This window comes from Mytilus trossulus, unplaced genomic scaffold (assembly GCF_036588685.1).
Source record: "Mytilus trossulus isolate FHL-02 unplaced genomic scaffold, PNRI_Mtr1.1.1.hap1 h1tg000215l__unscaffolded, whole genome shotgun sequence".
NCBI lineage: Eukaryota > Metazoa > Mollusca > Bivalvia > Mytilida > Mytilidae > Mytilus > Mytilus trossulus.
Genome location: NW_026963312.1, coordinates 502,732 through 526,036, shown reverse-complemented (window position 1 = coordinate 526,036; position 23,305 = coordinate 502,732). Strand labels below are relative to the sequence as shown.

At 32.9% G+C, this 23,305-nt stretch overlaps 1 protein-coding gene across 1 annotated transcript; it reads right to left on the bottom strand.

Moving 5' to 3' along the window:
• Positions 1 to 10,945: 10,945 nt before the first annotated feature.
• On the bottom strand, positions 10,946 to 21,635 carry LOC134701091 (trimethylamine monooxygenase-like). The gene is made up of 5 exons (XM_063562232.1): positions 21,509 to 21,635; positions 15,873 to 16,085; positions 15,314 to 15,478; positions 13,684 to 14,374; positions 10,946 to 11,282 (listed from the first exon to the last, which is right to left on the bottom strand). Exons 2-5 carry the CDS (start codon positions 16,027 to 16,029, stop codon positions 10,946 to 10,948), a joined length of 1,350 nt encoding a protein of 449 aa, XP_063418302.1. The 5' UTR covers positions 16,030 to 16,085; positions 21,509 to 21,635.
• Positions 21,636 to 23,305: the final 1,670 nt, after the last annotated feature.

The window sequence follows — 23,305 nt, the reverse complement described above, 5'->3', positions numbered from 1 at the left end:
AGCTGACAACAACCTTTGGACTGTTTTTTTTAATTCCGTAATGAAGATAGTTGATATTCGTATACTATAAGTTGTCATGCTTTGACCCAACTAACATGATTATTTAGACGGTGTCAACATTTTTAGAACGGTGAAGGCGAATTTTTACTCTTAACAACAACCATAAAAATCCTATTTCGCGTATCAAACATAAACTAAAAGGACTAGCCAAGGAATTTGTTTTTATCCCAGCTGATAAAGCTGCTAATAATATCATTATAGTTTGACGCAAATATTATATTGAGGTTCTGCAAAAGGAAATCACAAATTCACCAACATTCCAACTGACTTCATTTTCAGAAAACCACATCTGTAACAAAAGCAAACTTTTAGCTACTTCTTTACAGGCAGAACAAACTACAATGCAAGTCCCAACTATGTACTGGCTTCCAAAGCTACACAAACAACCTTACAAATATAGATTTATTTCAAGCCATTATTCCACTACTAAATTGTCTATTCTACTTACTAGTATACTTTGTACAATAAAATTTGTTCAAATAAGGCCCTAAAAATAGTGGAATAAATTACTTTTGGAGTGTCAAAAACTCCTTAGAAGTACTTGATGCACATGTTGGTGATTTTAAATCTGTTTTGATTTTTCTACCCGATATACCACTTTGCCTCATATTATCATTGAGAAAAAATTCACATGCCTTATAAACTGGGAATTTAAAAAGTCTGAATGCAAGCACATATGTTCTAACTCTTTTATGTCATTTTTAGAAGCAATAAACAAAAGAGCTATGTTAATTGGACATGCTTTATTATTATATTTGTGCTTGAATTTTTTACTTGATAACATTTGTGTTCGTTTTGAAGATTCCGTATATCGTCAAGTTATTGGAATTCTAATGGAGACTAACTGTGCACCACTTATTGCGGACCTGTTTTTGTATTGTAATGAGTTACAATTTATGACTTAAATTAGCAAAGACCCATCGAAACAATATTTGATATAGATATTTGACAATACTTTTAGATATTTGGATGATATATTGGCTCTCAATAATGACGACTTCAGTATATATGTTCAAGACCGTATTAGTATTTGGACCGTACGCGTACCGTCTGGACCGTATGCGTACTTTTTCAAAATACTTATACGGTCGGATTGTACGCGTACGGTCTGACTAATATTTTAAAAAAAGTTGGTCAAATTTATTAGATACAAATGCATATAGCAGATCAACATAATTTAACTATCAAATTAATATAAAAAAAAGTTCAATTGTAATTGAAACACAAACTTCATATTTTAACTTTTTTTAATTCACGCTAATTAAATATGTTAATCTCTTGTAAAGCATGTCGATCAGTAATACATTAATTGCATTATGAAGGCTGAAATTGAATATATCGGAAGTAAACATAAAGTGGGAGTTCAATTGTTTTAGAATATTTAGCAATTTTACCAAAAAATGCAAATGCAAAAGAACATGCATGAACTGCATACATGAAAATGCTAAAAATATTACGTTACTTGAATTGTGTCACCTTGGGCGAAAGTACCAAAATTGGATTCAGATATACGATTAAACAAATACTTAATTTCAATTGTTGGTTTGTTCATTTTATCTATCTAATTGTAATACATTATCAATAACAATTTGAAAAACTAAAAATAAAGATTGTTTCAATTTAACCAATATGATCAAATAACATGTATAGTCAGCTCGTACTGGACCGTACGCGTATTCTCATACGGTCCGACCGTACGCGTATGGTCGGACCGTATGAGTATACGTATACGGTCCGGACCGTACGCGTACGGTCCAAATACTCATATGGTCTGGAACATTTAATAACAGTTTAATTGGGGTCTGGAGCTGGCATGTCAGTTAACTGCTAGTAGTCTGTTGTTATTAATGTATTATTGTCATTTTGTTTATTTTCCTTTGTTATATCTTCTGACATCGGACTCGGACTTCTCTTGAAATGAATGTTAATGTTTGTATTGTTACGCGTGTACTTTTCTACATTGGCTAGAGGTATAGGGAGCGGGTTAAGATTTCATAAAGCAATTTTGCGCCTGTTCCAAGTCATGCAGGAGCCTCTGGCCTTTGTTAGACTTGTATGATTAATTTGAGTTTCTTTTGTATAATTCGGAGATTAGTATGACGTCCATTATCACTGAACTAGTATACACTCTTTTAAAGGGGCCAGCGGAAGTTGTCGCTTTGATATATTCCCCATTTCCTTTCTCAATTTTTAAAATATTGGTAGCTGTGCAATACTTATCAACCTGGGGTCGGTAACAAGAAATTTTATTTAGAGAGGTCGTAAGTATTGAGTTAAGGGGAATATAAGATAATCCTAAGATCACTCAAAGAGTGTAAATCAAAGCTCCCTCAGGTCGTCCGCTCTTATTTCTCCCTTAAGTTGCATCGTAATAGTTTTCAAGTTACGAGTTCTTAATAATTTTCTGATGTCTCCGTTTTTGGTTCCTCGCAAAGAAATTAGAATCACCTTAAATGAATCTAAGAAACGATTTAATGAACGATTAAATGCGCATAACAATCAACTATCCATTTAACATGAGGAAAACAATTCTGGCCGCAGACCACCATGATTGTTCTTCCGGACCTTTTTTTGATAAAAGTTCAATTGAATTAAGAAATGTGCACCGCTTCAAACATGAAATTATTTTAACTGCTTATAGAACATCATTATTTTAATAAAAATATGATTGTCTCAGGAGAATCCTTTTGAGGGCCCTTTTATTCACCAAGCCAATGGTAGGATTTGAATCGAGTATACATGACGAGTCTCAAATGACGTAGGCTTATTTTTCCATCCTACCGTTCCTTTCATACAAATCACTACTAGAATGGTTTACTTTTATAATTTGTAATTTGGATGGAGAGTTGTCTCATTAGCACTCATACCACATCTTCCTATATTTTTTCACGTTAAAAAATATTTTTTTCACATTTCAAAATAAAATTGAGAATGGAAATGGGGAATGTGTCAAAGAGACAACAACCCGACAAAATAAAAAAACCAACAGGCGAGAAATTCCCGCACCCGGAGGCGTCCTTCAGCTGGCCCCTAAACAAATATATACTAGTTCAGTGATAATGAACGCCATACTTATTTCCAAATTGTACACAAGAAACTAAAATAAAAATAATACAAGACTAACAAAGGCCAGAGGCTCCTGACTTGGGACAGGCGCAAAAATGCAGCGGGGTTAAACATGTTTGTGAGATCTCAACCCTCCCCCTATACCTCTAACCAATGTAGAAAAATAAACGCATATTAATACGCACATTCAAATTCAGTTCAAGAGAAGTCCGAGTCTGATGTCAGAAGATGTAACCAAAGAAAATAAACAAAATGACAATAATGCATAAATAACAACAGACTACTAGCAGTTAACTGACATGCCAGCTCCAGACTTCAATTAAACTGACTGAAAGATTATGATTTCATCATATGAACATCAGGCACAATCCTTCCTGTTTGGGGTTTAGTATCATACCATCATAACATTTATGAGAAGAACATAACCCGTGTCATGCCAACAACTGTTTTTAGAATAAATGTCTTTAGTTCCGACGCAAAGACCTTATCAGTGACTCAATATTAACGCCAAAATATGCAATTTTTAATGACTTGACAACAGTATCGTAATTATATCCCTTCTTAATCAGTCTATTTAAAGGTTTTGTAAGTTTCTGAGGTGAATACTGACACCTTTGTGCTTTATACAGAATATTTCCATAAAAAAATGGATGTGAAATACCTGAACGTATAAAAAGTCTGCATGTTGAGCTATATTTACGAATGATGTCTTTATACCGATGATAAAATTTAGTAAATGTTTTGACTAGTTTGTGATATCGAAAACCCTGGTATAATAATTTTTCAGTAATATATAAATTTCTCTAGTTAAAATCTAAAACATTGTTACAAACACGAGCGAATCGTACAAGTTGAGATATATAAACACCGTAAGATGGTGACCATCTAAAAACGGATAATCAACGATAGGAAATGAAAAATCATCCCTTTTATCATAAATTTTATTATCCAGCTTTCCGTTAGTGAAATAGATATCAAGATCCAGGAAAGGGCAGTGGTCATTATTAGTATTAGCTTTATTTAAAGTAAGTTCAGCAGGATAAATTTCTTTAATATACATACTGAAGTCGTCATTATTGAGAGCCAATATATCATCCAAATATCTAAAAGTATTATTAAATTTGTTTATCAGATGTTGTTTTGATGGGTCTTTGCTTATTTTTGTCATTAATTGTAACTCATAACAATACAAAAAGAGGTCCGCAATAAGTGGTGCACAGTTAGTCCCCATTGGAATTCCGATAATCTGACGATATACGGAATCCCCAAAGCGAACAAAAATGTTATCTAGTAAAAATTCAAGGGCATATGTAGTATCAAAGCATGTCCAATTAACATAGTTTTTTTTGTTTATTGCTACTAAAAAATGACCTAAAAGAGTTTGAACATATATATTCACATTCTGATTTTTTGAATGCCCATTTTATTAGGTGTGTGAATTTTTTCCCGAAATATTGGTATGATTGGCCCGAAATTTTCTTTGATTGCGATTTGTTCTACGACCGTGAGAACTCCGAGGAAAATTCAAAACGGAAATCAAGTCATTAACCAAATGGCAAAATCAAATGATTAAACACATCAAACGAATGGACGACACTTTTCATATTCCTGACTTGTTACAGGCATTTTCAACGTGTTAAAAAAATGATGGATTGAACCTGGTTTAAAGAGCTGAACCTCTTACTTGTATGACAGTCTTGTCGAATGCCATGATATTGATTACGATGCGAAAACAAAAAAGACACAATAGGCAAAAATGTAAATAAAAAACAAAAGAGATATACAAAAACAACACCCAACCCACTAAAAACTGAAGATGATTTTAGATGATTTGGAAGGGTAAGCAAATCCTGCTCCACGTGTTGCGCCCATCGTGTTGATTATTATATTACAAAGCCGGTAAATAATTGGTCAACCAACTCATTATGGCTTCCGTAAAATTTAAGAAGTGATGATTTAAACTTCACCATTTGGAACTCTTGGTTTAAAATCGAAAAAGGTCACAAATTTCTCCTTGCTATATTTTTAACACTTCTCTCAACAAGCCAAAATTGTAATGATTTACAAAAAAAAGAAACTACCATCCTCCACATACATGGCCAATAAAACACTGATATATAATTTCCTATTCAGATGAATTAATAATTAGAATAAAAAAAGTTCTAAGGTGGACGTATTAACTTTTTAAAGCAACTTGTTCTAATATCAACAAGTGAATGTATGTGTAGCTAAGAGTAGTCGGGACCACTCTTACAAAAAATGTCAAGTGAAGCTAATGTTCTTGGTACACCCCTAAGTTGCTAAGTTTGTTTTAAGAACTCTTAATAACTGACCAAAATTTAAGATTGATTTTGTGTTACCGGATTTAGTAAGAATACATTAAGGTAGATGTAAGAATCGTTCTTAAACCATGCACTTTTTCAAAACACTAAGGGCTGTCAATCATTCTAAGATAGGTCTGAGGTAGGGTCTTGTTACATTCTTAAATCTTAAGACGCTTTATACATTCGTAAGACAAACGAATGCTTCTTGTTACCGGCCCCTGATCAGATCTATTTGATGTATCAATATTAAAAAAACTTATCATCCTGATCACATATATTTTGTGTATCAATATTAAATAAAATAGGTTAATCTCCTCGACAAGTTTACTACCTCTGATTTCAGATTACGTAACAAAACACAACATACAGATAAGTTATACATAGTATGAATAAAGGAAAATGAAAATGTGAAACTTAAAAATTAAATAAATTAAAATTTGATCAATTCAGATAAAAATTCAAATTTCAGGGATCTATGAAAATTTGTTGACGTGAAAATCAATATGACGAAGACATACTTGATAATTTGGTTGTAATTAGCTTTGAACTAGCCTACAGTAAGTACTCTATTTTTGCTGCTTTGTTATTATGTTTTGCCTCGGACCGATTATTTACATCATAAATACATCATGCAGATAAGGTTTAGATATGAATATGAATGTAAGGAAAATGAAAACTTAAAACTTGAAAAATGAAAATTTAAAACTTGAAAAATGAAAAAAAATAAACGACCATTTAAGACAAAAGTCAAAATTCTAGGGATCTATGAATACTTGAATTCGGGAAGAGCAACATGATTAAAACATTCTTGATAACTTAGTAGTAGTTGGCTTCGAGCTAGTCTCCAGTAACTGCAAGTACTCTTATTTCGCTTTATTTCTATTATTTTGTACCACGGACCGATCATTCAGTTAGGTTAAGCAAATTGCTACTGATTTTTACCCTAATTATGTTCTCATGTTGTATTGTTACACCACTGTCTCGGGTAAAGGAGGGTTCAGTGATCAAAAACATGTTGAAACCCGCAACATCCTGTATGTGTCTGTCCGAAGTTATGAGCCTCTAGTTCAATTAATAACGGTACCAATTTTCCTGCACTGATGCGCATTTCGACAATTTATGTCTCTGCAGTGATGCTCGTGGCCAAAATATTTGAAATCCAAAGCTTGTCTTTGATTCCTCACCTGTCTGTCTTATTTGATTTGTTTTGTTATAAACTAAGCCGGTGGTTTTCTTGTTAACATTCTTTCATATTTTCCATGTTTGGGCCTTTAACAGCCGACTTATACGGTTTAGAATGTTCATTGTTGAATGGCGTACGCTTGCCTATAAGTAGTTACATCTGCTTCATTTGAGCAAGGATTTGTATAGTGTCACTATGCAAACCCTTGATTTGACCTATGGTGGGTAGTTGTCTCATTAGCAAATTTTCAAGATTTTTCAAGTCATACAACATCTCATGATTTATATATCATCAATATCCTAATCTTATCTACTGTCAACTATTGAATAGTTTTAATATTCTTTTCTCTCAATTTATTGAATGGTTTCAATAATTTCATCTGACAATTATTTAATAGTTTTAATAATTTCTTCTGTCAATAATTGAATGGTCTTGATAAATTATACTGTTGACTATTGAATAGTTTTAATAATTTCTTCAATTTTTTTCTGTCAATTTATTGAATAGTTTCAATAATTTCTTCTGACAATTATTGAATTATTCTAATAATTTCTACTGTAAATTATTGAAAAGTTCTAATAATTTCTACTGTCAACTATTGAATAGTTTTAATAATTTCTTCTGTCAATTATTGAATGATTTTAATAATTTCTACTGTAAATTATTATATAGTTTTAATAATTTCTTCTGACAATTATTGAATAATTTTGATAATTTCTACTGTAAATTATTGAATAGTTTTAATAATTTTTACTGTCAACTATTGAAATTTAGATAATTTCTACCGTAAATTATTGACTAGTTTTTATAATTTCTACTGTCAATTATTGAAAAGTAAATTCCACTGTCGACTATTGAATAGTTTAAACAATTTCTTCTGTCAATCATTGAATAGTTTCAATAATTCATATTGTCGACTTTTGCATAGTTTTGATAATTTTTATTGTCAACTATTGAAGTTTTGATCATTTCTACTGTCAATTATTAAATAGTTTTTACAATTTTCTACCGTCAATTATTGAATACTTTTAATAAATTCTACTGTCGACTATTAAATAGTTTTTATAATTTCTTCTGTCAATTATTGAATAGTTTTAATAATTTCTTCTGTGTTCTATATATTGAATTGGTTTAATAATTCTTAATTTGTCAAAGGAGAATCTAATTAACATATATATTTTAAATGGTATCAGAACGGAAGCATCAAATATTGTATTTATCTGTTAACTACTGTTTAACATCAGTTGTATCAAACCAATTATGGAAAAATAAAAATAACACAAAACATCATTAGATTAGCTGTGCATTATTTAACATACTGATCACATATATTTTGTGTATCAATATTAAATAAAATAGGCTAATCTTCTCGACATGTATGTAACCTCTGATTTCCGATTACGTAACAACACACATCATGCAGATATACTCGAGGTGGCGCTTTACTAGATTGCCCGTTATCAGATAAATTGTCTTCACAACCAAAAAGCGTGTCCTTCGTCTAATATTACATGTTTAAGATTAGGTAATGAACTACATAATGCAATAGCAGGTCAACATCAGACAAGCAAGAGGATATAATAATTTGCACGGTTTGTCAGATCATATGATTTGTGAACATTTTGGCACACTTCGGCTGATCTGACAATCATGCCATATATATTATTACCGAATGTACTGATGTTTGTCAATAGCAATTTAAAAAAGTTGGCAAAATAACATAACATTTGGAATTTGTAGACAGAATGTAGACAATAAAAAAAATACATTTTTTTGTAAAGAAAGTAGATGTTTTAATGGTTAATTTAACAAGAAAAACTGAAAACACACCATGAACATTTCATATTTACAATTCTAATATGACGTGCTTCTTTCGCTTTGTGAACAAACCTATGCTCTAAATCCAATAAAATGTGTTTGCACATGCGTATATTGACTATTGTAGAATAATGAATTTTATTAAATTGTTATGCATTTGATAAATTTCATTAATTCATAACACTTCCAAACTCTTTGCTGGGTCATCCAAGTGCTCCACGAAACCTCTTTCTAAATTATTAACATCTATTTTATCAGCAATCAAAGACGGGCTTCAAAGTTGTTGTGAAACTGCCTATTCTATAGAGGTGGATACTTGAAAAAAATTCCAAAGATCTTTTAGAGTACATATAATCTAACTCTCTTTCATCTTGTAACAATATTAAAACATTTGACTTTTCTACTCTTTACACAGTTATTCCACATTCCAAACTAAAAGACCAATTGAAAGAGTTGATATTGCGTTGCTTCATAAAAAGAATGGCCAAAGTAGATACAAATATCTTGTCTTAGGGAGGTATAAATCCTACTTCATAAAGGATCACTCTTATTCAAACAAACAAATTCTCTGAAACAGATATTATCAAGATGCTTGATTTCTTGATTGACAACATATTTGTAACGTTCAGTGGACGTGTTTTTCAACAGACTCGGCATTCCAATGGGAACAAACTGTGCCCCTCTACTTGCCGACTTGTTTCTTTATTATTATGAGGCTTATTTCATGCAGGAACTTCTGAGGATGAAAGATAAGAAGTTGTCAATATCCTTTAACTCTACTTTCCGCTATATAGATAATGTTCTTTCACTAAATAATTCAAAACTTGGTGACTATGTGGAACGCATCTAGCCCATCGAACTAGAGATAACGGATACTATAGATACAGTTAAGTCGGCCTCAAATCTTGACTTATACATCTAGAAATTGACAATGAGGATAGGTTGAAAACAAAACTGGAGCAGGATCTACTTACCCTTCCGGAGCACCTGAGATCACCCTTAGTTTTTGTAGGGTTCGTGTTGTTTATTCTTTAGTTTTATATGTTGTGTCATGTGTACTTTTGTTTGTCTGTTTGTCTTTTTCATTTTTAGCAATGGCGTTGTCAGTTTGTTTTAGATTTATGAGTTTGATTGTCCCTTTGGTATATCTCGTCCCTCTTTTAAATGAGGCACTCGTTTTTACTAGTTTATTTATTATGGCTCTCATGTGTTGTAATTGGAAATTGACCTGTTTGACCAAGATACGACATCCGTTCATGCTGGCTGTTCACACTTCTCCCACTAAAAATCACAATGCCAGTCATTTGCTTGTTTACAAACAAAAAGTTTCATGGAAGAGCTTACATAAACCTTCTACACTTATACACATCGGATATAGAAATTACCTTAATTCTCCTAATCAAATCGAAATAGTTGATGCGTGCAATTCTTTATTGTAGTTTTAACATGGGTAGGCATTATTTTAGTGTTATTTTAGCCCTCATTATCGCTTGGGCAAAAATAATCATGAATATAATGCCTATCCCTGTTAAAACTACAATAAAGTATAGCTTGCATCAATTATTTCTTAAATGAAACATGAAAAGGTTATCTAGGTAAAATGAACGCTGCAGAACACACATATAAATGTCTGTGTCATCCCTTATAGTCAACTATGAAAGGTTCCGAAATGACAAATGTAAAGTATTTCAAACGAGAAGACTAATGGCCAAATTGATGTTCGAAATAATGAACGAAAAAAGATAGATATAACACAGCTAAAAACGAAAACCAATGAACTACACGCTCCTGACTTGAGACAGGCACACACATAATGTTAATTGGCGTCCAACCCGACACCCCTAATCCTGTGACAGTGGTGGTATTGAACAAGTGTATGGATAATAATTGATTTGTTATTAATTTCCGGTTACTTAATTAACAGTGGCTAATATTTAACAATGGGGAATGTGTCAAAGAGACAACAACCCGACCATAGAATTGACAACAGCAGAAGGTCACCAACAGGTCCTCCATGTAGCTAGAAATTCCCGCGTTTATTTACTCTGGCCCTTAACTTTATTTTGGGTGCACCTGAGGTCACTCCCGGTTGTTAGTGCGGTTGCTCCGTCTTCAGTTTTCTATGTTGTTTAGTATTATCTTGTATACTGGTGTTTGTCTCTCTTTTTTGTCAAGGTTTTGTCATCTTATTTTCGACTAAATAGTTTGAATGTTCCTTTTTCTGTATTTTGGGTATCTTTTTTATACTTATTTTTCTAATTATACAATGATATGTTAACAGGTGAAGTCAAGAGAATACGTTATGTACAATATATTTATTCTTCATAAGATAGATGAGCCTAGTATACATGTCAAACACATTTTTTACATTCCACAAATCCTGAAAACCATGAACGATAACTTTCCTTTATATATATATATAAAAAAAACATAGTTTGTTCTGATGAAGACAGTATGTCATTTTAAGATAATTCATATTACTGTGTATGTCTATTTATTTGATAAAAGAAGCAATTGAATCGTCGAAGTCCTCAAACCACGGTTTGTGCTTAGCAGCCATTGTACCAGAATAGACCGATTTAAATTGCTGGTCTCTGTAAGTGACAATATTTTCATCCTTATCTTGCTCCCACTTATGGAATGCCGCACGTGCAGTTGGTGCATTGGGGTGATACCCAGTTCCGATGCTGAGATCTGCAATAAAATCCGCTTGTACATCTATGTCGTCATGGCAATCTTTAACGTTTTTGCGTCTTTGTACCCATTTTTGCTCCTCTTTCGTCATTTCTTCAATACTCTTTGGTTCGTTCTGTAAGGTTCCAGTTATAAATCTAGTGTAAAGGATAATTGTTATCAGTATAATGAGTACACAAATATCTTCCTACTTATTTATATGTATTTATAAATATAAAAAAAGAAGATGTGGTATTATTGCCAATGAGACAACTATCCACCAAAAGACCAAAATGACACAAACATTTACAACTATAGGTAACCGTAATGCCTTCAACAATGAGCAAAGCCCATACCGCATAGTCAGCTATTAAGGGCACCGATAAGACAATATAAAACAATTCAAACGAGAAAACTAACGGCCTTATATATGTAAAAAAAAAATAACGAAAAACAAAAATGTAATACATAAACAAACGACAACGACAACCATATAAAGTCTCTGAATGATTGTATACTAGTAATAAAAACTATAACACAAATTCCCATACGTTTCGGCATGCAATTACGGTCTTCTTCATTTGAATAAATTACAACATTGAAACCACAATTACATCGCTTGGATTCTTTACGTTATAATACATGTATATACGGGGCGCCGAATGGGACTCTTGTGGTTTTGTACAAAATTCAATTCTGTCATCACAAAATCATTTTTGTCTTACAAAACTATTTGATACAGACTTCTTTTATGAGAACTTCAATTTTGTGATGACAAAATTCATTTTTGTATATATAGACAAAATTCGATATTGTCATGACAAAATGGATTTTTGTAGACAAAATTCATTTTTGTCATGACAAAAGTCAATTCGATATTGTCATGACAAAATGGATTTTTGTAGACAAAATTCATTTTTGTCATGACAAAAGTCAATTTTGTCAAAAAGGTATGCAAATATAAACTTATTTGCATACAAAATGGATTTTTGTTACCTGATATGGAAATTAAAACACAACAGTCAATTGTGTGAGACAAAATTGACTTTTGTGGGACAAAATTGAGACAAAATTCAATTTTGTGAGAAAAAAATCAATTTTGTGATACCAAATTCAATTTGTGATAAAAAAAAAATCAATTTTGTTTCACAATAGTCGATTTTGTGAAGACAAAATTCAATTTTGTGCGACAAAATTCATTTTTGTGACAACAAAATTCACTTTTGTGAGACAAAATAGACAAAAGTAAATTTTGTCTAAATTTTGTGAGACAAAATTCAATTTTGTCAATTTTGTCTCACAAAAGTCAATTTTGTGACGACAAAATTCATTTTTGTGTCGATAAAATTCATTTTTGTAACGACGAAATTGATTTTTGTAAGACAATTTCTCACAAAAGTCATATTGTTACTTTTGTTAGACAAAATTGACAAAATTGAATTTTGTCTCAATTTTGTGGGACAAAATTGAATTTTGTCAATTTTGTGTAACAAAAGTCAATTTTGTGTAACAAAAGTCAATTTTGTGTAACAAAAGTCGATTTTGTATGCAAATTAGTTTACAGAATCCAAACTTTACTAATTTGCATACAAAACTGACTTTTGTCGCCCAATTATCAAATAAGGTAACAAAAGTCAAGTCTGTGTAACAAAATGAATTTTGTCATGACGAAAGTGACTTTTGTCCACTTAAAGATAATATTGTATGACAAAATTTTAGATTTGTAGTACGTTACAAATTTGGTTAAACTGAACACATTTTTGTTGAACAAAAGTCACTTTTGTCCGTACAAAATTGAATTTCGAGTACAAAACCACAAGAGTCCCATTCGGCGCCCCGTAGTATATATATATATTCCGAACAATGTTTAGTTATACAATTGTGAGATAGCGGTTATCTTTTCAAGTGATGCATATAGTCCAAATTTATAAATCCATAATACTTATAAGAATTATCTATGTAATTGACCCATTTTTGGGTGTGCATTTTTAAACCTACTGACTTCATGCAGGTCAAAATGTATTAGAAAACAAGAATGTGTCCCAAGTACACGGATGTCCCATCCGCAATATCATTTTTATGTTCAGTGGATCGTGAAAATGAGATAAAATCTCTATAATTTGGCAAAAAAAAATAGACAGATCATATCATAAGGAACATGTTTACTAAGTTTCAAGTTGATTGGACTTCAGCTTCATAAAAAAAACTTCCTCGACTAAAAACTTTAACCTTGAAGCGGGACAGACGGACCGACGGACGGACGAACGGTACAATGGACGAACGGACGGAAGGACGCACAGACCAGAAAGAAAACATAATGGCCATAAATTTGGCATAAAAAGAGATGAGAGTTCTGAAATACGTAAAATTACACACTTAGGAGGAAAATACGTATAATATAAGACGTGGTATAGTCTTCGCCAATATCAGTTGCTTATGGAGATTGTTATAAAAATGTACTAGAATTTCCAATTTCAATATGGAAGTTGTATGGAGTGAATTAATTCCTTTTCCGACTTCCCTTTTCGACTTATTAAAGTAAACAGATGTTATTAATACCTAGATATCCAGAGCCCCTGTGCATCAAACATTGTGTAAGAGAAGTACTGGTCCTGAATTCCCATGTAAAACATTTTTCTGTTACCACCATTCAACCAGAGGGATCCCTTGTATAAACCAGCAGGATACACCGAAAGAGTTGACTTCAGGCGTAAATTGTCTTCAAGGTACGGAAAACAATATCTATAACCTGTACATAAAATAACTGAATCTACTTCTGCTGAACTACCGTCGATAAAATGTATTATTTTTCCATCAATTTTCTTTATTAATGGTCGTTCTTCAATTCCAGATGGCCATTTGAAGTTCATTGGTTTTGACCTGTAAGACGTGACCACACTCTTTGCGCCAAATTTCATACATTGTAGGGATACATCTTCCGCGGAATATCTAGCTCCAACAACCAGTACACGTTGTCCTTTAAACTGTGCAGCATCCCGGAAGTCATGGGAATGAATTGTTCGGCCAGGAAAAGTTTCAATGCCATCAAAAGATGGTTTGTTCGGATTATTGAATATTCCACTGGCAACGATGACGTGTGTAAATTTGTTTTCAAAAGTACGACCTGTTTTAAGTTCTTCCGCTGTCACTGTAAAGTCATCTGACTTTTGGTTGTAGGTCACGTATCTTACAACGGTGTTCCATTTAATAAAACGCTTTAAATCTGATTTACTTTTCTTGACAAGCCTCCCTAAAAAGGACAATTAAAAAATATAAAACTATTAATCATTAATCCAAAACATGTTCATGCTATGTAAATAGACACCAAACTCGATTTTTCTTCTGACTCTCTTTTGAGTCATTACAATCACATGTTTTTTCATCACAATCCACACTTTTGATTCGTTTAAAACAATGAAGAGCCATTCAAAATTGGATTTTATTTCCCAAATAAGAGACAACATTCATGACAGCACGTGCTATCCGTGACAACGTCTAAGCAATGCATAGATTGGCAAACGTAATGTCACGGTAGCAGCATACAACATGTATCATAATCATTTGCATTGTCATTGCCATTTTTCATAGTTTCTTCTGTTACCTATTCTGAAATCGTATATTCGGACTTCTTTTCAACTGAGTTGCACTGTGCATTTTGCTGTATGCTTGTTAATTATACATTGGTAAGAGGTATAGAGGAGTGTTGAGATCGCACAAAACATGTTTACTACCGCCTTATGTTTTTTTGGCGCCTGTACATAGTCAGGTGCCTCTATTCGTGTTTGTGTTTTGTTATTTCGCTTCTATTATGTTTCGGAGTTTAGTATGACGCCGCGGGCCATTTTTCCCGTAATAGTGCACAATTTCCGTTTAGAGTCCAACTGAAGGCCGTCTCCAGGTGCGGATTTATCTCGCTGTTTTGAAGACCAATAGACGGCTATGGACTGTTTTCTACTCTTTGGACGGGTTGTTGTAAATTTGACACGTTTACCGTTTTATTCAGAATTTTATTATAAAAACTGGATGCTTCATCTTTTAATTTGATACAGTTGCTACGAATACAATGGCTTATAATTTTGTGAACCGAATGCGACTTCTGTCTACAAAAGGACTCGTCAGTGACTCTTGAATATAAATAAAATAGTGACATCAAAAAAAAGAAACCAGAAAAAAATAAAATAGGTAATACCTTCCATGTAATCTCTCAAGACGCGACGTGGAGGAAAAGATGGTATTGCTTTTCCATAATGGTCATCAAATGTGTAATCCGGGTACTCAAGACCTTCTTTAGGACCATTCGACCAAAGATGCCTGTACATGCCACCATGACAAAGTTCTCCAAATTCATCAGTTCCTGAAAAATCATCAGAGAATCTATGCAACGCCATAGTTGTCTTATGTGTCTTTTATTATTATACGAAGGTGCTTTTCTAATATATATACGATGGTACTTTTCCATTATACGAAGGTGATTTTCTATTATACGAAGGTGCTTTTCTATTTAGAGTTATGTAGTTAAACGTAGTGTATGCGTTTGATATCCTATTTGTGTCGGTCGAAAGGGAGCAACGTAGGCTCATATGTGACTCTAACTCGTTGTGTCACTCAGTGCGTATGTTTAATTGCCAAAATGATGATTAGTCGGATTATATAATATAATACTTCCATGGTCGAACAAAGATTTATATTGAAAATTGATAAAATGCCCACCTCATTTAACAGTTAATGGACAGAATATTTTCAATTACCCGTCATCCATGTAAAGTTCCAAAGCCCAAGCCACGTGTCACTTTTCTCGTAGCAGACGACTTCAGTCGAAGGGTCACTGATCTGATCAAAATGGAATAATGCTGAGGTACCACAAGGCCCTGCTCCAATTATACAAACTTTCCTTTTGCTACCCATTGTGTTCTTTTAGGGAAAGGGACTACAAACAGCAAATTGGCCCAAATTCCACAATTCTGGCAAAAAGAAAAAAATATATAATATGAGTTATAAAAACAAACATATTTGATGGTCTGGATGGGGTCCGCCATTTTTTTTTTCTGTCAACCCTATTCTTTTAGCCTATTCTTTATAATTTTTATTTTTTTGACCGATGTTTTTTTTACCATTTTTATTTTCTATTCTTTAAATCCCACCATTACCTTTATATATGTCAGATATTTATCAAAACTTTTTATAGTGAGACTGAAACGTCTGAAATTAAGATATCAATAAACTGCTTCGACGAGCGCAGCTTGATACGACCGCAGAGGTCCAACCCTGCGGAACAATTGGGGCAGACATGGTCACAATATTCAAGCTGGACTGTCTAAATTTGAACTGAAATTAAGTATTTGACACTTCTAGATTTTTGACACAGAAAAAATGTAGTAAACAAATCTATCTATCTATTTCAAAGGGGGTTCCCAACCAAGGAGAAAAAGGGGTGTCTAAATATATGTCTCCTTTCAAATGCATTGAAAAATGGGGTTCCAACCCCCGGAACCCTCCCCTTGGATCCGCCACTAATTAGATAACTTTACATTGAAATCAACAGCAGTTCTTTTTTCTTGCTACAACAAACAGATTATAAACTTTTTTTAAATTTGAATTTTTAAAATATCATATTGACGTCATTAAACATGTAAAATATATAAACTGTATTTTGATGTTAAAAAAGTCTAAGACCAAATGACAATGAAATGGCAACATAACTTTCACTAACCTGTTATGCGTGATTTTGTTCCTACAAATGATTATTTTTAAAGAAATGAGATATAAAATATCTGAACTTTTGACTTATAGACTGCTTAATTGTTCATGGTCAATTCTGCACTTAACATGTCTTCATATATATGTTAATGACTCGTAACAACCGAACAAGTAAAAGCTCAAGGTTGACAAATGATAATATACTATGATATTTGTATAATTATCTTTTTTTACAACGTATTTATTTTCCTTACAATCGTGTAAACTATGTCTGACAATTATCAGACATTTGTCTGACAATTATCAGACATTTGTCTGACAATTATCAGACATTTGTCTGACCCAGGAATCAGTTCGAATTCACAATGAGCATACAATCATTGAGGATGCATTATAGTTTTGCAAGACAATAATTCGATCTCATTTGAGTCCGTATACACGGGTGTCATTCGGTTTATCGAGAGAAATGATCGTGAAAGAATATCCAATGGCGGTCAAGTATTGAGCGACGATCGTGAAAGTTCTGGTAACGGATCGTGAAAGACATTTAATGTACATTCTAGTTCAGAATCTTTGAAAAAATCGCTTAATTTTCAAAACGTTGAACAAATCCGAACAAAAAAATATGTCTGTCAAAATGGTTCAACTTCCTCAACATAACTGTCAAAGAAGATAAAGAAAATATGAAGTACTTTTTGAAAAAACACAAAAGGCGCAATGCGTGTCTATGAAATTAATTACAAATAACTCGCTTTTTGTACCTATAATGGTCATATTTCAGAATATCATGACATATTTGAAATTTAATCTTTTGTGTAAATGATAGTACAGTAAAATTAAAGTATTTTCTTCCATTAAAAGCGTTAATTTGTTTATGAAAACCTTGAATTTGTTGAATTTCCATCAATCTTGATCGTGAAAGATCAGGCAACGTATTATTTCGATCGTGAAAGAAAATGCGTGACCACACTTAATACTAGTAATCAGAAATCAGTGTTTCTTTTACCATTTGATAAATCTGCAAGTGGTTTAAGCCTGTAACAATTTTGATAAGGATGAACATTAAAGCTAATATCTTTTTTTTTCTATTCAACACTTTACCTCGAAAGTTAAACTGTAGAGGCTCTAAAGAGCCTGTGTCGCTCACCTTGGTCTATGTGAATATTAAACAAAGGAGGCAGATGGATTCATGACAAAATTGTATTTTGGTGATGGTGATGTGTTTGTACATCTTACTGTACTGAACATTCTTGCTGCTTACAATTATTTCTATCTACATGTATAATGAACTTGGCCCAGTAGTTTCAGTGGAAAATGTTAGTAAAAATTTACAAATTTTATGAAAATTGTTAAATTGACTATAAAGGACAATTATAACTCCTTAGGGGGTCAATTGACCATTTTGGTCATGTTGACTTATTTTTAGTTCTTACTTTGCTGTACATTACTGCTGTTTACAGTTTATCTCTATCTTCAATAATATACAAGATAATAACCAAAAACAGCAAAAATTTTCCTAAAACTACTAATTTAGGGGCAGCAACCCAACAACAGGTTGTCGGATTCATCTGAAAAATTCTTGTTACATAGATCTTGAACTGATTAACAATTTTACCCTTGCAGATTTGCTCTAAACGCTTGGGTTTTTGAGGTATAAGCCAAAAACTGCATTTTACCCCTATAATCTATTTTTAGCCGTGGCGGCAATCTTGGTTGGTTGGCCGGGTCACGCCACACATATTTTAAACTAGATACCCTTTGGGCCAGGTGAGTTAAAAAACCAAACTAATAACGTGTCTAAATGTTAGTTGAAACCTTGCACAAGTCGAAAATATACACCTTACAATCATAACAACAGACAATTATCCTAAAGCTTAACGAATCCTCGATACGGACTTGACCACTACAGTGAGTGAACCTTCATCCATGAAATGAGGCAAATTCAGGGTCAGGTGAATCCTGTATGACGTATATTATCCGATATACAAAATATAGGTATCCTACAACTCATGGTTAGTGAGTACTTCACATGACAATAAAAAAAACTTCATCCCACAATCATCCAACTATTTTACAAACAACATGTTCACAAATGTCCAAATAATAATTTTAATGTATTTGCGCGTCTGGAGTACTAAATTATAATCCTAGTACCTTTGATAACTATTTACACCACTGGGTCGATGCCACTGCTGGTGGACGTTTCGTCCCCGATGGTATCATCAGCCCAGTATTCAACACTTTGATGTTGACATGAATATCAATAATGTGGTCATTTGATACAAATTTCTCGTTTACAAAACTTAGAATTTTTCGAAAAACTAAGGATTACCATAGTCGTATTTGGTACAACTTTTTGGAGTTTTGGATCCTTCATGCTCTTCAACATTCTACTTGTTGGCTTAAACCTATTGAGGATGTTGACCTATTTAGCCTTTTTCAATATCAATAACAAATATCAATTATCATATTATGGAAGAATAATGTGTACGTCTTCGTAGCATCAGATCTTTCACGATCCTTTTCACGATCTTCAAAAATACTGTACGTAATCTTTCACGATCCAAAAAAATCAAGTTTCAGATTATATTTATACAAATTAACTATGAAAACCGTTTAATTAATTCAAATACAATGCCCTTATTTTGATAAACGTAGTTTATCTAGTCGAATTTGTGAAAAAAAATCGAGTTTGTTTACATTTTTTATGTCATTGAAATGTCGAGAACCGATCTGCCTTTTGTCGGTTTGTAATAACTATGTACTTTTCAAACTGGATATTCTGACATACTGATCATAATGTTGAACCATTTTGACAGACAGTTTTATTTTGTCGTAAATATGTCTGTGTAATTAACTAAATTAGAATATTTACTGAACTTTCATATGTCTTCTCGATTAATGTCTTTCACGATCCGTTACCAGAACTTTCACGATCGTCTCTCAATACTTGACCGCCGTTAGATATTCTTTCACGATCATTTCTCTCGATAAACCGAATGACACCCGTGGTATACATGCAACTTTGATTTGATATTTAGATGGAGATGGTGTTTGCTGTGCTCAACATGCTTAATGTCAAGAAGTACACCAAGGAACCAATCAGGAAGAATTGTTTCGTTGACTAAGCAATGGGGAGTCACTGGTCGTATCGGTGACCATAAGATAAATTATAGTTCTTGAATACGCATGAAATGTTGATACTTTATTACGATCTCGTGCATTGTTTATTTTTTCGTCTGGAACGTTTCTAATACTGGTTATGATTTATTTTAATTGAACGAGTGTTGTTTAAAAATAATAATGGTCACGCCGAATGGCAGGTGGCCCTATTGTGATTAGTATGTTGGTCCGTCTGTCCGTAACACATTGTGTCCGCTCTTTGTCTAGATATCCGTTATAATTTCATGCTTTATTCTTGACATGTAAATTAACCAACACCAGAGGGTGTGTCATAAAAGAGGGACGAAAGATACCAAAGGGACAGTCAAACTCATAAATCTAAAATAAACTGACAACGCCATGGCTAAAAGGAAAAAGACAAACAGAAAAACAATAGTACACATGACACAACATAGAAAACTAAAGAATAAACAACACGAACCCCTCCAAAAACTAGGGGTGATCTCAGGTGCTCCGGAAGGGTAAGCAAATCCTGCTCCACATGTGGCACCCGTATGCAAAACTTCCTAGGTCAGAGGTCAAGGTCAAAAACTTTGGTTTCAATTTCAATGGTAAAAATCGTGTCCGCTTTAGATCTAGATCTTGAGAACCGTTATGAGTTCAAAGTATATCAACCAATACCCGAGAGTGTGTCATAATGTTTGTACCATTATGTATGTCAAAGATCAAGGTCAAAAACTTTGGTTTCAGCAGATAATCCCATGTCCTATGGTAAAGAGCGTATCCGCTCTATACTTTGAGATCCGTTATGATTTCAAAGTTTATACTTGATATGCATATTGACTTTCACCAGAGGGTGTGTCATAATGTATGTACAACTTCTTAGATCAAAAGTCAAGGTAAAACAAAACGTTGGTCTAAGTTGACAAACCCATGTCTTATGGTAAAGATCGTGTCCGCTCTATATCTTGTACATGTACAAGTTGCTAGGTCACAGGTCAATGTTTCAAACTTTGATTTCAGTTGACAAACCCATATCCTATGGTTGAAATACATTTGTTTTAACACACATTATTCACAGCAGGGCCCACAGACCTGACTTATAATTTATCTTATATATTTAATGAGATATCATCTATATGGTATCTGATATATGATATTTGATATATTATATATTTAAATGCATTGATCGTCCAAAAAAGGGGAGATTCCTGCTCCACCCCCACAGACACACACCCTTGGTTCAGCAACTGCAGCAATGCCATATGCTATGCCTAGCAAAAAAAACGGAACGTAAGATGGGTCATTTGCAACATGACAGATATTGAATAATGTACTTTTATAAACATTTGCAAATAGTATATTGTTACTTCTAATTTTTAAAACAGAAAGATGACACCAAAAAATAATAAAAAAAACTCGTGCACTTTTTGTTTAATATGCACAGTTCAGCGTGAAAACAAAAATATAAAAATAAAACGTGAAATATATTCTTATAAATTATTTTTTACAAATTGAAATATTTTGCATCTAAACCAATAAAATAATATAACTTTAAACATACCTGCTTTGCTTGGAAGATTACTTTAGAGTAGTAAATTGAAGAAAAGTACGTGATCTTATTTAGATAAATATCATAAATGTTCTTTCACCTTGAATGAGGTTAGTAATATCATTTAGATATTTATATATAACAAGATACGCATGTCCAAGGTTATGGGTAAGTACAATACAACGTATAGATTTTCCCTGGTTTTTTTTGCCTTTACACCAAGCTGTCGTTAAATAAAATTGAATATGTTGCATTTATTGTGCTTTTAAGTTCACCTGAATTTAAAAGGTCAAGTGGGATTTTGTGATCACCTCTTGGCGTCCGTATTCCGTTGTCCGTCGTCGTCGTCGTTGTCCTCTGTTAACTTTTACAAAAATCTTCTCCTCTGAAACCACTTGGCCAAATTTAACCAAGCTTGGCCACAATCATCACTAGTGTATTTAGTTTTAAAAATGTGTCCGATGACCCTGCCAGTCAAACAACATGGCCGACATGGCTAAAAATAGAACATACGGGTAAAAAGCAGTTTTTGGCTTGTATCACTAAAATTAAAGCATTTAGAGCAAATTTTATTGGGGGTTAAAATGTTCATTAGGTTAAGATCTATCCGGCTGTAAATTGTCAGACGTATCCGACTCCCGTTGTTAGGTTGCTGCCCTAAAATATGTAATTTTAAAGAAATTTTAGTTTTTGGTTAATAGTACTATAATGGATAGAGATAAACTGTAAACAGCAATGGTTTTCAGCAAAGAAAGATATACAAATATATCAATATGACAAAAGTTTTGAGTTGACTCCTTAAGGAGTAATTTCCCTTAATAGTCAAATTTTAACAATTTTTTGTCATTTTTTGTAATCTTGTACAAAAATCTTATTCTCTGAACTACTGAGTGTTTAGTCTTAGGGACATGATTTTTTTATTAGTTGTTAGTGGCTTTGAACTAGCTGTCAGATAACTGCGAGTACTCTCAGATCTGTTCATTGGGTCTTTTTGTGTCGGGATGTATAAGTACCCTGCCACGTCCACTTATGTTGTACTGTTATACCACTGTCCCAGGTTAGGGGGAGGGTTGGGATCCCGCTAACATGTTCATGTGTTACATATTTGTTTTTCGTTCATTTTTTTACATAAATAATCAAAAGTCGAATGAATGACACTCATATTGCGCAAGACTGCATACACTTATAATATTATAGTTTATTGCAAGAGAATAAAACCATAACGGGTTAATAAGTTGGTTTTCGTTGATTGACGTTCCGCCTCAAAGTTTGTGTAGATATAAAAGAGCGGAACAACAGTAGTAGACGAGTACTAGGCTAATGGTCTAGACTAAAACTAATAACCGAATAATAGATTTCTAAGATCTTGCAGTCTCGGTGGAGTGTATTAAAACTGAATTAAATTATAGAAAAACACCGTTTATTTGAATCAATGATTTGTAAAAAAAATCTTACTATACAATTTTGTTTACATTGATATCAGAATATTCAATCAAAAAACCAAACAGTGAATTTATTATAAGTTCAAATAAATATCATATAAAAAGACTATAAAATAATCCTGTCATTTGATACCGGTATCATTAACATGGTGCAGCGAGAAACCCTTTTGTCATTTACTCGACTTACAATGGTAACTACATCCAAAATGATTTGCCTCCCCTGTAGTATATCAGAAAGTCGTCACCTACGTTCAATAAGTACATCAGGAGCTAAACAACTAAAAATCGTATCTCCTCAACACTCAGAAGATCCATAGTTTATTATGTGTCCTTCGTCCTACTTTAAGATTATTTAATATAACCCTAG

Excerpts from the sequence above, each read along its gene's own strand:
- LOC134701091 (XM_063562232.1), bottom strand. The coding sequence starts at position 16,029 with ATGGGTAGCAAAAGGAAAGTTTGTATAATTGGAGCAGGGCCTTGTGGT. Across the intron at positions 15,479-15,872 it reads GAACTTTACATGGATGACGG|GAACTGATGAATTTGGAGAA; the intron begins GTAATTGAAAAT and ends ATGATTTTTCAG. Across the intron at positions 14,375-15,313 it reads CTTGAGAGATTACATGGAAG|GGAGGCTTGTCAAGAAAAGT; the intron begins GTATTACCTATT and ends TGTCCTTTTTAG.